The sequence below is a fragment of the Emiliania huxleyi genome, assembly GCF_000372725.1.
Source record: "Emiliania huxleyi CCMP1516 unplaced genomic scaffold EMIHUscaffold_363, whole genome shotgun sequence".
Lineage (NCBI taxonomy): Eukaryota > Haptophyta > Isochrysidales > Noelaerhabdaceae > Emiliania > Emiliania huxleyi.
In genome coordinates this window covers 84,765-98,893 of record NW_005199250.1, presented here as the reverse complement: position 1 = coordinate 98,893, position 14,129 = coordinate 84,765, and the positions used below count along the sequence as shown (strand labels likewise).

The 14,129-nt window shown below is 64.6% G+C and overlaps 7 protein-coding genes across 7 annotated transcripts in view; 4 read left to right on the top strand and 3 right to left on the bottom strand.

Annotated features, from left to right (window-relative positions):
• Positions 1–1,616: 1,616 nt before the first annotated feature.
• EMIHUDRAFT_242588 (hypothetical protein) lies at positions 1,617–2,359 on the top strand (the record flags this gene model as incomplete). The annotated part of the gene is made up of 2 exons (XM_005772190.1): positions 1,617–1,969; positions 2,041–2,359. The coding sequence occupies 2 exons, from the start codon at positions 1,617–1,619 to the stop codon at positions 2,357–2,359; spliced, it is 672 nt and encodes a 223-aa protein (XP_005772247.1).
• A 473-nt stretch (positions 2,360–2,832) lies between these two features.
• Positions 2,833–4,002, top strand: EMIHUDRAFT_242587 (hypothetical protein; the record flags this gene model as incomplete). Its single annotated transcript, XM_005772189.1, has 5 exons — positions 2,833–2,964; positions 3,136–3,291; positions 3,359–3,416; positions 3,576–3,816; positions 3,957–4,002. 5 exons carry the CDS (start codon positions 2,833–2,835, stop codon positions 4,000–4,002), a joined length of 633 nt encoding a protein of 210 aa, XP_005772246.1.
• A 221-nt stretch (positions 4,003–4,223) lies between these two features.
• Positions 4,224–4,733, bottom strand: EMIHUDRAFT_242586 (hypothetical protein; the record flags this gene model as incomplete). Its single annotated transcript, XM_005772188.1, has 1 exon — positions 4,224–4,733. One exon carries the CDS (start codon positions 4,731–4,733, stop codon positions 4,224–4,226), a length of 510 nt encoding a protein of 169 aa, XP_005772245.1.
• Positions 4,734–5,528: 795 nt separating this feature from the next.
• EMIHUDRAFT_444832 (hypothetical protein) lies at positions 5,529–6,562 on the bottom strand. The gene is made up of 5 exons (XM_005772187.1): positions 6,265–6,562; positions 6,109–6,193; positions 5,940–6,033; positions 5,812–5,846; positions 5,529–5,686 (listed from the first exon to the last, which is right to left on the bottom strand). Exons 1-5 carry the CDS (start codon positions 6,540–6,542, stop codon positions 5,576–5,578), a joined length of 603 nt encoding a protein of 200 aa, XP_005772244.1. The 5' UTR covers positions 6,543–6,562; the 3' UTR covers positions 5,529–5,575.
• Positions 6,563–8,223: 1,661 nt separating this feature from the next.
• EMIHUDRAFT_242583 (hypothetical protein) lies at positions 8,224–8,718 on the bottom strand (the record flags this gene model as incomplete). The annotated part of the gene is made up of 1 exon (XM_005772186.1): positions 8,224–8,718. One exon carries the CDS (start codon positions 8,716–8,718, stop codon positions 8,224–8,226), a length of 495 nt encoding a protein of 164 aa, XP_005772243.1.
• A 602-nt stretch (positions 8,719–9,320) lies between these two features.
• Positions 9,321–11,637, top strand: EMIHUDRAFT_242582 (hypothetical protein; the record flags this gene model as incomplete). The annotated part of the gene is made up of 5 exons (XM_005772185.1): positions 9,321–9,649; positions 9,752–10,157; positions 10,320–10,493; positions 10,674–11,153; positions 11,611–11,637. 5 exons carry the CDS (start codon positions 9,321–9,323, stop codon positions 11,635–11,637), a joined length of 1,416 nt encoding a protein of 471 aa, XP_005772242.1.
• A 1,301-nt stretch (positions 11,638–12,938) lies between these two features.
• Positions 12,939–14,129, top strand: part of EMIHUDRAFT_117839 (hypothetical protein) — a gene marked incomplete at both ends in the record, with an annotated part of 8,833 nt that continues 7,642 nt past the window's right edge. The window contains 3 exons of the mRNA XM_005772184.1: positions 12,939–13,593; positions 13,822–13,928; positions 13,971–14,120. Of these exons, the coding sequence (XP_005772241.1) occupies positions 12,939–13,593; positions 13,822–13,928; positions 13,971–14,120 (912 nt within the window). The remainder of the gene's footprint in view (positions 13,594–13,821; positions 13,929–13,970; positions 14,121–14,129) is intronic.

Below are 14,129 nucleotides of genomic sequence, written 5' to 3'. Positions count from 1 at the left end.
GCGAAGATCCCAGGGCGGATCTTCCAGCCCCTTTCGGCACCGCAGCGCGGTCCTACGGCCGCTGGTGGCCGCCCCGATGGCCCAGCTGGCCTAGCCGGGTCGGCTGCATGTCCGGGCGGGCCGTGGGGGCCATTGTTGGGTCATTGTGTCTCGTTTGAAAACGGGTTTTCGGCTGACGGCAGAAGATCCTCTGGAGGATCTTCTGCCGGGAACCAATGTCAGAGCTCTGAACGGCTGATCTGAGAGCCCCCCAGCACAGTAGGGATTGATTATGATCAGATCCATCACTCACTGGCCGGGGTTGAGCTATTCTAGACGACAAGCCGCGTGCAGAGTGCCTGAAGTTCAGCCCCGCACGACGCACAGACGTGCCGGCTAGTGGGCTGCTAGCGCTCTGCGGGCAGCAAATGTCGCGCTTCTGGGCCACCAAGCCGGTAAGATGACCTAACCCGGTCAGTCTGAGGCTGCGGCCATGATGGTTGTACTCCTCCTGGTGTCGGTGGACCACTTTTTCGGCTTGAGCTAGCGACGAGAATGATCAGCGCGAGGTGGACTCACGAGGGAGGCCACGGGTCGCCATGTTGGGCACACAGGTGCCACCCAGGCAGAAGTATTGACCAGACAATGAATACGTACAATACCCTCACAAAGAGAGCGATGCCTTCCCACCTGCTGACCGCTTCAGCGGTGGTCGCCACCAATGCAACGACGGCACTCGCCGGCCACGTTGCTGGCCAGCACCAACAATTCTGGGCGCCGCTCGGCCCGAGGCATTGCTAGGCCTGCTCAGGTCGTGCCACATGAGCACTGAATGGCCTCGTAGGGGGCTCATGGGGCCGGTGACGGCGCCCTGCGCCGAAGATCCCAGGGCGGATCTTCTGGCCGCCACTTAAGAGATAGTACTTTAGAGTTCCGACAGGTTCGGCACCGGGCACCGCCTCGGTAACGGTATACAAAATGCGCCTGCGGGCGGACCCTTACAGATCACAGCTTTTTACCCATCTCACAGTAGAGAGGTGTCCGTTTTTATTTATTACAGATCACAGATCACTTAGAGTTGAAGTTGTGAGTGTTGAGCACTTTCTTGGTCCTAGACGATAGAGGCCCTCGCCTTGCGGATTGGGGGTCTGTTGACACTGACTCGCGCCAAAACGCCTAAAGCCTCCTACCGCTTCCCTTCCCGCAGCGAAGCGAAAAAAGAAAAGTGGGCTACGCGCCAGCCCTGGGTTCCGGCTCCTACCCGGATAGGGGGTCTGTTGGGACTGACTCGCGCCAAAACGCCCTACCTACCTACGGCTTTACCTATCCCCAGGCCGCGCAGCGAAGCGAAAAAAGATGAAAATAGCGGGTACCTACCTATTGCAGGGCCCTTTTGGGCCAAACAAGACCAACCTACCTACTTATCTGGGAGGGGCCAGCCCGTCAGACAGACCCCCTATCCGGGTAGGAGCGAACCCTGATGCGTGCGCTCGGCCACCTAGAACCAGCTGAGGCCGAGGTGCCAGTCACAGCCCTGGTGGAACCTTTTGAGTGCCAGGACGTGTGAAGCAGGCGATCTACAGAGAAGCTCACGTCCAGCACGCAGCGAGCAGCTAACACGAGAGCAGCGGGAAGCCATGTGCCTTCCGGCCGCGCGCGAGGAGGCGGTCGTCGCGGTGCCGTTCCCGCGCGCGCACTTTCTGCTCGTCCTCTTCGTGTGCCTGGCCGACGGCGTGGTCATCACCTTCCTGGTTCCGATGGTTCCCTTCATGGTCCGCGACTTTGGCGTGCCCGAGGCGCAGGTCGGCTCTGCCGCCGGCCTCGTCGCGTCCGTCTACAACCTGGCGCAAATCTTCTCCGGGCTCCTCTGGGGCCGCGCCTCCGACCTCATCGGACGGCGTCCCGTCATCAGCTTCGGAATAGTGGCGGCGGCGGCGAGCACGCTCGGCCTCGGCGTCGCAACCTCGCTCCCTGCCGCGCTCGCGACGCGGTGAGTCGACTGCTCCCACGCGCTGCTGCGGGAGCGGGATGGCGCCTCTTCACGCGTCTGGCCGTGAACAGGTTCGTCGGAGGGCTCCTCAACGCGAACCAGGCGGTGCTGCGTGCACAGTTGCGAGAGCTCATGCCGGAGGAGCACCGGTCGCAGGCGTTCGCATCGCTCGGGCAGGCTTGGGGGGTCGGCTTCATGCTCGGTCCTCTGATCGGAGGCTCGCTGGCGCGGCCGGCGGCGGTGCTGCCCTCCCTCGCCGGCTCGCCCCTCGACGTGTACCCGTACCTCCTTCCGAGCCTCGCCGCTGCCGCCCTCTGCCTGCTCGGCACGCCGGCGGCAAGGGCCCTCCCGCTCGTGAAAGCCTTCTCAATGAAGTCACTAATCGCGTAGGCCTGCCGGCGGTGAGGGCACTCCCCGAGACAGTATGCGTGGGCGGCGACCAGCCTTCCTGCTTGCCAGGGACCGAGCTTCCTCCCTCCTCTGACCAGCCGAGAGCGGGGGCGGGGCAGCCCGCCGCAGACGCGCCGGGTGCGCCAAGGGGGCGAGCCGTTCGTTCACCGACTCGTTGATGAACCTTCGCAATTACCACAGGCAAGAGGCGGACGAGCCGCCGCGATTTGGAGATGGGAACGGCGCCTTCCTTGCCGGGCCACGAGGCCGGGGAGGAGGGTGCGGCAGCCGAGGCGGCCCTGCCGGGGCGCAGGCATCTCGCCACGGCTGCGCACGCCGCCCTCGTTGCAAAGGCGGGGGAGAGGAGCAGCGGAGAGCGGCGCCGCGGCGGCGGCGGCGGCGGCGACAGTGTTTGGACGCGGTGCTGGGGCGGGCGTTGCTTGTGCCCGGACCGCCGGCGGTGTTTCTTACTGATGCGCCGCTGCTGCTCTGACAACGTCGCCGCGCTGGGAAGCTTGGGGCGGAGGCAGGTGCGGCTCTGCATCGCGCTGATGGCGATCAACCACTTCACCGTCATCGGCACGCGGAGCTCCGCCCCCTCTGAAGTGAGCGTGAACGGCGCCTCTCCACTCGTGCGGCCGTGAACAGGCATGGCGGAGCTCTTCCCGCTCTTCGCCTCTGCCCCAACCGGGCTACGGATGCAGCCGCAGCAGCTCGACTGCGCGGCACGTCCACGAGTCCGTCCACGACACGTCCCCACGTCACGCAATAGGCAGCCGCAGCAGATCGGCGCGGCGCTCACCCCGCTCGCGGTGGCGCTCTGCGTGTGGCCGTTTGTCTTCGTGCGGCTGGAGAGGCGGCACGGCCCCGTGGCGACCCTGAGGATCGGCCAGCTGGCCTTCGCCATGGTGAACGCGACGATGCCTCTCCTGGTCCTCACTGCTCTTTATGCTGCATGAATCGAGGACGGTGTCTGTTCACACCTCCAGCCGTGAACAGGTCCTTTTGCGCGACTCGCCTCTGCTCTGGGTGGGGCTGGTGGCGGTGGGGTTGTGCCGTGGGATTGGAGGCACCTCCCAGCCCTCCAACACCCCTCCGCCCCGCCCCGCCCCGCTTTCCGCCCGCCCCGCCCAGCCCGCCCCACCCTTCCCTTTCCCCCATCCGGCTCGGCTGTGGGTGTGACGGCGCCTCTTCACCACCTCTACCCGCGACGCAGGCAACTCGTCCTTCCCCTCGCTCGCCATCCTCCTCAACTCGATGCTTGATCAGCACCTCGGCGCCATGAACGGGTTCGCCGCCTCGGTCGGCTCTCTCGTGCGAGCCATCGCGCCCGTGGCGTGCGGGTCCCTCTTCTCTGCAGCCTCGTCGATCAGCGAATCGCCCGAGGTCGCGCAAGGCCTCCCCTTCTACCTCCTCGTCGCCCTCCTGCTCTGCGGCCTCGGCATGACGGCAGGCCTGTCGAGGCCGGGCCAACCCGGCTCCGAACAAGGCGCGGCGCCGGCGTCGGCGGCCCGCGCCGTGCGGACTTGAAATCTCTCGCCACAGATCCTCTCTTCCTGCACTGATCTGGTTTTGTGTCGCCTCGTGATAACTGTAGTGAGCGTCGGGCGTGGTTCGACACCGAGTTTGAAAGATCCGTTTGAGATGTGGCTTGTGGGAGAGGCCACAGCTCGCACAGGGCTGGAGGGCGGAGCGAAAAAAAGCAAGCGAGTGATGCCTGTCACATCCCCCCCGTGTTGAAATTCACGGTCGCTTCGAACTACAAGACCTCGAACAAGACATCGTCAACACGATGCGCGCGATCGCGCTGGTCCCCCCGACTGACCCTTGTGCCGCCAAGAGCAGGCCTCACAGGATCTTCAGGTCACTCCAGTGCTCCCTCGCCCAGCGCGTCGTGGACGCTGTGCACGCTCGCGCACAGACCCCACCACATTACCTCGCCAACCTTACTGATCATGCGAAGGTCGACCGCACGCGCCTCGCACGCGGCACGCAGCGCGGCCGTCGCCTCCGTGCCGACCGTCGCGTCGCCCATGAGGATGAGCCTCAGCTTCGGAACGTGCGGCAGCATTCCGGCGATCGCGAGCGCACCACCGTCCCCGACGGGATTGGAGAGCAGTACGAGCATCTCGAGGTTGTGGGCACAGCCCGTCGAGAGCGTCTCTGCCATCGTCGCCACCTCCGCCGGGCCCCAGCCGTGTCCGGCAAACACGAGACGCGCACACACGCCCATACGCGCCGTGAAGCCCTCGCGGTATAGCTTTGCGACGAGGGGCTTGTCGTCCTTGCCGTTGGTGAAGGAGCGAGAGGGGGAGGCGATTGAGCAACGGAAGGCGTCGGCCGCCGCCGCGGTGGAGGAGAAGGAGGCCGCCATCGCGGTTGCCAAGGAGCGGCTCGCCACGCGCAGCGAGCGGCCCGACCGCGAGCGAGTGCACGACGAGGCGCAGTCGGCGCTACAGAACGAGTTGCGCGTGCTGTGCAGCGCAGCCCAGGAGCTCACCCACTCAATCTGCAAGTGCGACGACGACCTTGCCCGCGTTGAGGCTGCAAAGGCCAAGGTGGATGCCTCCCCGCTGATGCGATTGCCGGCCCTCCCCTCTCTGCCGCTCACTCTCTTTCCCTATCCTCCGCCGCCCTCATGATCGCTTGGTAAGCGGCGGCTGGCGCACACTCCACCGTCTTTCATTCCCACCAGGTCACGGATGACCACGCCCGCAAGCTTGCCTCGCTCGAGCTTGAGAGCGCGCTCTTCGACTCTTCCAAGGGTTCCACCACAGGGTGGTGAAGCAACGCTTTTCGACCAAAGCTTTGGTCCCGGCGTCTGGCATCACCGTCTGGGTCTTCCTAAACCTAAAGTACACACCAATGCACTTGGCTCTTGCTAGTCCCGGCCTCACTCGGCGGCTGGCCTCTGCAAATGGTGGCTTTGGTTGTGACATCTCCGGTTCGGAACCGGTCCAGTGGTGGTTCTGCGTTACATCGCTGGGCGGGTCTGAGTGCTGTGGGGGTGGGGTCGCGCAGACTCTCTGCACAGACTGCACTCTCGACCCTCTGCCTCTCCTCCCCGCGGCGTGTACTGGATGGTGAGCGTGTGCCAACGATGTAAAAATCTCGCGGCCGCCGCGTTGACGAACTTGAAGCGTCTGACGAGTGACGTGTCCACCAAATTAGGCTTTAAAGGGTCTCTCATATTAATAGCACCCGGTAAAGAAATGTTCAAGGATCGAGCAAGTCAAAGCTCGGCTCCCCGGACGGGGCGGTGAGCCATGCGCTGTCGCGGTACGCCGCGAAGGGAGGGCGGTCCAGCTCTGCCGTCGCGGTTGCCACCTGCACGCGGCGTGCAGGTGGCAGGGGGGGAGGGTAGGGCTAGGGGGCGGGGTGCGGATGGCTTGTCGTGGGCTGGAAGAGCGCGCGGGCGGAGCAGGGAGGGCGTCGCATCTAGCGCGAGCAACGTCGGCGCCGATCGCGGCGATGAGTTCCCCCGGGCCTGTGGCGGCGGGGGGTGCTTGGCTCACGAGCCCCGCAGGAGAGAGAGGCTATGCGCCGCCGCGGTATTGTCTCAGAAGTGTCTCAGAAGCGCCGTTTGTGAAATCAAACTTTCGCTCGGGCCGCACGAAGCCGAGCAGGAGCAGTCGGAGTGTCTCGCCGTAAAAGTCGGCGGGCAGCGGCGCGTCCTGCCGAAAACGCCGCAAACACCGTGAGGCGCGTCAGCCGAGGAGGTTTGAGGGAGGCGCATCTTCTGGCTACACCTCCGCGATGACATGCGCCTCGACGATGGTCTCGGCGTTCTCCTCGCCGACGAAGGACGGGGAGATGCCGATGTTGGCGACGCACCTGGGCGGGGCGGCGACGAGGCTGGCCACACGGTGGCAGCGGAGGGTCGAGTGACTCAGGCGGCGGCTCGCTTTCGCACGTCGCCGCCGAGTGCGGCCCAGCCTAAGTAGACGCCTCTCTCCAGCTGGACGAGTCGGTCCTGGAAGAGCGAGCACGGCAGGTTGGCTGTCGGGAAGCCGAGCTTGGCGGAGCCACGCCCGTAGCCCTGCAGAACCGGCCCGCTCAGCGCGGGCAGGGCAGGGAGCGGCTGGACGGCCCGAGCCTCGGCCGATGAGCCCATTCTCACTCGTGCACGAACGGGCGTGGCCAGCCGCGTCGGCGAGGCGGAGCAGGCGACAAGCGCCAACATGAATGAGCCGACCTAGACAACTAGACGCGGCACTCTTCGCGTGCGACAACCTAGAACACAAGGGCGCAGAAAAAGAATTCTTAAGACAAGTCTCTCTCACAGCACACTGGCACGACAAGGGCGCAGACTGGCGCGGACTGGCACACACACAGGCTCACCAGAAAAGAATCTTTGCGCAGAAGAATCTTGGGGACATCTACAAGGGACCGGCAGGCGGCGGCGCCGCAGGACGAGGCAGAAGAGAACGACGCGACAGAGGAGGAAGTGACAAGGGAGAGAACGACGAGAGTGGGACGACCGCGAGGTGGCATGAAGGTTGCAGCGAGAAAGATCAAAGAAGCGGCGAGAGACTGCGAAGAGAGATAGGAAGAGGCAGACTCCCTAGGGTGGGCGACGGCTAGCGCATCACACACCTCTCCTTAAAATCCCTGTGTGGTGGCGGCGTGCCTCGCCGGTCGCCATCTCATCGCGTGGCATTACGCATGACTTGTCCTGGAAGCGTCCGATAGGCGAGCTGCTCTACGAGCTAATCGACATCGCGCCCGCGCTCCACTTGCGCTCACTGCGCGACGGTCGCCGCGCCATCCGCCACCCGGTGCCGCCCTCCTTCTCGAGCCACATGCACAACTCGATCCACCCCCTCTTTGTCGAGAGCCTCGGCGGCTGGTGTCGCTCGCGGGACGCTGCCGCGGCGAAGCGCGACACGATTGTTGCACAGCGTGGCGTGGCTCCCGTAGGCTCGGCATCGGCCACACACACTACTCCGACGGCGACCAGGCAGCCTCGCCAAGCCCCTCGCTCCCGCCCTCACATCCGCCCGCCGCCGTCACATCCGCCACCGCCATTGAAATCCTCCCTCTTTGGCAGGTCGCCCTGGAGGCGATCGAGGGCGAGTGGCTCGAGAGGCCGCAACGAGCGACCCCACTGGCGGCCCCACGGACGCGGCTGCGGTAAGCGCTGCGCGACCGCCATAGGCACTCGAGCGAGTACCAGTACGGCGGCTCGTACCGTCACGCCTTCTTCCTCCTCAACGAAAGCACCCTGCGCATGGAGCGGCACTCGCGCGACCTGTGCTTCTCGAGCGTCGAAGACCTCCGCCGCCACCCGCTCTCTCGCAACGGCACGCGGCCGCTCTGCGAGGGGGTGCAGTTCGTCATGAATGCGCTGTTGACCGAGGACGGGTCGAGCGTCCAGCTGCCGTACGGCGTGCAGGACTGCGAGTCCGCCATCCTGACCCTCCCCATCGACTTTGTCGACTCTGAGCTCCTCGAGTTTCGCGTCGTCGAACCCCGGTGACGGCTTCTACATGGACTCTATGCGCGCCCCGCCGGCTCTGTGGCTGGGTGTGTCCGCGCTGTACAACATCTCGGCATGTGCATGAGAGCACTCCGCGCTGCCGCGCGCACAGGCCGCGGGGCGCGGGCCGCGGCTCTGGCGCTTTTGGCGCGCAATGATTTTCGCGCATCGCGCATTCGCGGCGCTCTCACACATGTGCGCGCTCTGTGGCCTCTCGTCGCCAGCTCTCGGCGTCGACCTTGTTTAGACCATCCCCCTCTCGCCCTCACAATGTTCTGTGATCGACTACGTACGCGCGCGTCTAGCAGGCGCAATACCGCACAAGTACTCGTGTAGTAGAACGAAATCTAGATAGATGTGTCTCATGGCAGGCGGCACGCCAGCGTTAGGCTTGCCCCAAACGCGGCACCGTGACGCGCAGGGTTCGCGCCTCGAACGACGCCTCGATACGGCCAACGTCCGCATCGGATGGCAGCGCGACTCTTTCGTCGAGGCCGACCAGCAGCGCGTGCGCCGGGCCGGTCTTGCTGCCTCGGATGCGAAGCGCGCAACCTTCGAGCGCAACGTCGAAATCCTCCTTGCCGACCGCACCCGAGAAGTCTGCAAAGTCGGCTGCCACGACATATCGGTCATCAAGCGAGCGGAGCGCGAACCTGGAACGTCTGGTCTGCGCCTCCCTGGACCCGTCTGGATAAAGCGTCACCTCTCCTTCGAGAAATCCACGCTTCACCGCGAACGCACCCTCCGCTGGTTGGGCAGGCGCAGGCGCTCCCGCCGTGACCACTGCCGGCGCGGGTGCAGCTTGGGCGGCCGGGCCAGCCTCCCGCCGCGAAGCGGCCTCAGCAGCAGCCTTGCGAGCTATCGCCGCCTTCAGCGCCATATCACCTAAAATAGGCGTCGCTGCGACCAGGGTTCCGGCTGCTTGTTTCTTATGAACCTACCTTATGAACCTACTAGGGGTGACCTGCGGCGTTACCCGCCTCTGTTGTTCGGGCAGCGAGAGACGCAGGATTTGCACGCGAAGTGGGCTCCACTCCGCATTTGCATTTTGGTTTTGGGTGTCGTCGGAGATCATCTCTCTCTCTCTCCATCGCACGCCGTGCTGACTGCTGTGCAAGCACTCATCAATCAGAACAAACAATGACGTGTGAGTGTTAGAGTTGTTTGGTAAGACCGACCTACCTACCTATCTGGGACGGGCCAGCCACCGCCAGTGGGAACAGACCCCCTATCCGGCCAGCCCGGGCCGCCCACCCAGCCTTCCTTGATTGATTGACCGGGTTCGTTTGTTCGGCTTCTGCCCAGGGGTGGGGAATTCGCCTTGTTGGCAAAGCAAGACACAGAGCTACCAGTCGTTCCGGCAAGAAAGGTGTAAAAATAAGTTGGCCCACAGTACACAAATCACAGACCGAAACTCTCGAAACCAACTTGCGTCCACGTGGCAAAACGGACTGCAATCCAAGCGGCGTGTTTCCGGGCAATATGCGGTGTTGCACGCGTCGCGTACGCGGCCTTCAGCTTGTGGCCGCGGCACTGCTCGTCTGCAGCGGTGCGAGCGATGCGATCGGCCCGGTGCACGACTACGCGCCGACGGGCTTCGCCGCTGACACGCCCATGCTCCTGCTGTACGGCGGCGTCGGACGTCACAACTTTGGAGACGTGCTGATGGGCGAGATGGTGCACGCGCTGGCGTTGTCGCACTGCTCGTACCAGCGGCGGCAAATCGTGTTTGCCGACGTGATCGGCCACGACATGCGCATTCACGGCGGCAAGAATGTCTTCTCCCTGAGCACCGTCGCCGCGCGTGTCACGTCCAGGCGCCGCACACCGGCCACTCACCGCCCTGCGACGCTCCAACCGAAGCGGCCGACGCGAGGCCACGCTCAGCTTGCCCCCGCCGCTCCTGCGCCCAGACTCGACGTCATCGCCATCGGAGGCGAGATCCTTGGCGTCTCGTACCCCGGAGCCAGGGTGATGCTCCAGTCGTATCAGTGGCCTCCCGCCTCAATCGCAGCCTGGCAAGGAGAGGAGCACGGGCCGGCGGAGCGGGCGATGCGCCGGGCGGACTCGGTCTACCTGCCGCGCCGTAGCTGGTTCCGCAACCCCGGCGCCATCGTCATCAACGCGGCGGGCGGGCGCCGCGTCAGCTCGCAGGACGAGCTGGCGCTCGGCGAGGTTAACTTTACCTCGTTCCGCAATCGCCTGGGTGCGCGCGGCGTGCTCACGCCCGACTCGGTGACGCTGCTGCCGTGGCTCTTTGGGCGCGAGGTCTTTGACCGCGCCTCCCTCGACGGCCTGCTCGACAAGAAGTACCTCGCGGTGCAGTTCAACGCAATGTGGCTGCGACTCTCACTCGACGAGCTCGCAGAGGCGCTCTGCCCTAGAGATACGGGAGATGGGGAGGGGGCCACACCACCATAAGGGTACTCCTCGGAGTGGCAGCGCGCCTCCGCACATCGCACGAGCACTAGCTGCTGCCAGGCGCTGACCTCGATCGCGAGCGAGCACAACCTCGACGTCGTCCTCTTCCGAGCTGGCGCGGCGGGCGGGCACGACAAGCTGCCGCACTACGCGCGTGTTGCCTCCAAGATTGCGCTGCTCGACCCGCACGTCACCGTGCAGGCCCGTGCACCCTGGCCGGTTGGATCCCTCCAAGTGGCAAAGTGACGCATCCCTCTGAGCTGCCCGAGCGAGCCCACTGCCCCTCCCCGCCCAGGTGTTTGACGACCTGAACGTCTGGTCAATTACCTCGCTCATCGCCGCGGCTCCCGCGTGCTCGCAACCCGCCGCCGCTCCGCCGCAGCTCTTCTCACCCCTCCACCGTCCCGGCCATAGGCCGATCTCGTCCTCTCCACCTCTCTGCACGCGCGCATCGTCGCCTTTGCCTTCGCGACGCCGCGGATGTACCTGTCGCGCCCAACCGTGCAGCGAAAGTACGATGACTTTGTCGACCTCTGGGACAACGCGCTTCCCGCCACGCTTCGCCACGCCGCTTCGGGGCGATACGACGAGAGTGGCGCTAGCGCTCCGCCGGTGCCTGGCGGCATGACGAATGGCACCTCTGGAGCGCCTCGCCCGAGCAACGCCTCGCTCCTCGCGGCGAGCGCGTCCCTGTCGCTCTCTCCCGGAGCCATCGAGGCGTTCCGCGACAGCGCACGAGCGAGAGAGGTGGCCGAGATCTACATGAACGGCACCTTCGCGCCCTACTCGCAGCTGCTTGCCGTGCCGTGTCTCGGCGGGCACAGCGCCATCGACTGGCAGGCAGACTATGCCGCGAGGCTGTGGCGGCGGAAGCGCCGCCTGAGCCGGGGCCTGGTCAGCACGTGATGGAGATTTTTGTGGAGCGGGGCGGAGCGGGGTGGCGCGCATCGCCTTGGCGGTTGACGAGCGGGACCGCCGTGTACACCTTTTTTTAGACTCTGTTCTGGTCTTTGACTTTGTCTCGTTGTGTATAGCCTCTGCGGTTTCCCGCGCGCGCCACATCGCACACATGGACATTGTGGACAGCAGAGCGGCGCTAGAGGAGGCGGAAAGCAAGGAGGAGAAGAGATGTGATAGAGTTGCGGGTTGTCTTGTTTTTGCTGCCCAATTGTTGGCCGAATTTCTTTTTCATCCACGGACCACGCGCTTCGACGATTTCTTCTGTTCTTCTTCGCCCGTTATCGTGCCAGTGGCAGTGCGTAGAGTTTGTTGTCTTTGTGTTGCGTGCTGTGAGAGAGGTGTCTTGGATGAGTGAGTATTCGTGATACGGTGCGCCTGAATTCTTTTTCAGTGCGCGCCAGTCCCGTGCCTAGTGTAAAGAAAGAAAGAAAAGACACATGAGAAAGGAGGGAGATGGGAGGACGGCACAATAAATAAATAGACCAGGCATCTCCAGGTACCAGGAGAGATGGGCGACGCACGAACACAGAGGGACAGTGCGCACCCCGCCCGGCCGCCCCGCTCACAGGGCGCGTGGGGATTCTTTTCCGAGACATGTCTGCTGAGGGAGGGTGTAGAGGATGTATAGTGTAGAGCGCTGTAGAGCTGTAGAGATGGAGAGCGCTGTAGAGCTGTAGAGCTCTACATCCGCCGCGGGACGAGGCGGGTGCGTTGTAGAGCGATGTAGAGGCGCTCTACAACGTGAAATCTCTACAACAAACTCTACATCCGCATCAGCGGCGAACGAGGCACGGTCGCTCTCCGACATGAGGCGCGTTGCACTTGCCAGTGCTGCCCTGGCCTTCTGCCTGCCCGCCCAATGGGTGGCAGGTGCCTCTGCTGCTGTGGTATGCCTCACGGCTGCGACTGGCCGGCGCCTCGGCGCGTCAGCTCGGCTCGGCGTAGCGATAGTGGCCAGCGCAACTCGCCTGGACTCAACCTGGACTCAACGCTCAGCCAGGAGCTCCCGCACGCGCTGGCGCGAGTCATGGCGCATGCAACGCGTCTGAATGCTCGCCTCGCCTTGCGCACATGCGACCGTCCTCGCAGCCGACAGTCCACCGCCTGCTAAAGAAGCACAGCGACGAATGCGGCACCGGCGACGCATGGCAGGCTGGTCATGACGCAGTTATAGGGTGTTGGTGTGCCGTCAGAGTGACTCTCTGTGTGTCAGGGATAGTCAGGGCCGTCCATCAGAGCTCCAGTAAGCTCGGAGACACCCCATTAGTGCGACTCGACCTCTTTGAGTCACTGCCTTCCCGGCGGTTTCACTGTAGGGCGCTGTAAGAGCCTCTACAACAAACTCTACAACAAAATCGCGCTCTACAGCGCTCTACAACGCACCCGCCTCGTCCCGCGGCGGATGTAGAGCTCTACAGCTCTACAGCGCTCCAGAGCGCTCTACATCTCTACAGCTCTACAGCGCTCTACACTCTACATCCTCTACCTACACCCTCCCTCAGCATGTCTGTTCACGACTACCCGAGTCGCGTTGTGCTCTAATTCTTTTCCCTGGGTGAGCGATGTGCTCGCCACACTGGCGAGGACAGATACTTTTTCACAGGGGGGGGATCCGTCTGGAAAAATGCTCGAGCCCCCGGCGAGGCTTCTGCTGTGAATAGCAGGCTGGCTCTGGGTTGGTTGGGATCCCTACTCGCCAGCTCGCCCCCGAAGAGACATATGTCCGCTAACGACCACCCGAGTCGCGAAGCGGCGCTCTACCACCCGTGGACGGTCGGGTCCCCTGCCGATGGCTGGCAAGTCACGATCACTGCTGGCCACGCGACACTGCCCGACGGCCTCACCCACCTTAGCTCCCGTGCTTTCCTCGAGTGCAAGTCTCTCGCCTCCGTCACCTGCCCGAGCAGCCTCGTCTCGATCGGTGACCGAGCGTTCGACGGCTGCACTTCGCTTGCCTCGATCCAACTCCCTGACGGCCTCACCTCTGTCGGCCGCCACGCCTTTGACGGGTGCTCCTCTCTCGCCTCCATCGAACTCCCCGCCGGCCTCGCCTTGGTCGGCGCCTACGCCTTCCGCTACTGCGCCTCGCTGGCCTCTCTCTCCCTCCCTCCGGCCCTGTGTTGCGTCGAGGTCGGGGCCTTCTATTGCTGCTCCTCCCTCAGCAGCGTCACCCTCCCCGCCAGCCTCGTCTCCATCGGCACGGCCGCCTTCGACGGCTGCTCCTCCCTCGCCTCCCTGCCCCTCCCCGCCGGCCTCGCCTCCATCGGCACCCTCCTCTCTGCTGGCTGCTTCGGCCTGCCGCCGCTTCTCTTCACGCCTCGCACTACTGGACACAGGCAACCACTCCTTCCACTGCTGCTCCTCCCTCACCTCCGTCGCCTTCCCCGCCAGCCTCGCCTCCATCGGCGACGGCGCTGCTCCTGCCACTCCTCCCTCTCCCCCCCCCCCTCTAAAGAGCGCCTCTTCACGCCTCGCTCTGTGAACAGGCGCCTTCATCAACTGCTCTTCCCTCGCCTCCGTCGCCCTCCCCGCCGGCCTCGCCTAGCCCTCGGCAACACCCTCGCTGCGAACAGCGTCTCTTCACGCCCGTCCCCGACAGCAGGCCTGACCTACCTCGGCAAGACCGCCTTCTACTACTGCACCTCCCTCGCCTCCGTCGCGATCCCCGACGGGGTCGGGCTCCCCCTCCGCCCTCTTCCCGCGACCGCCGTGAGGAGCGCCGCTTCACAGTCGCTCGGCGGCTGTGAACAGGTCTCTTCCATCGGGCCCGGCTGCTTCCGCGACTGCTCCTCCCTCGCCGAGCTGCGCCTCCCCAGCAGCCTCTCCCCAGATGCCAAACACAAGTCCAACCACCACTCCCCGCTCTTCCGAGCAGCGCTCGATCAGCGCTCGAGGGGGCACGTGTGTGAA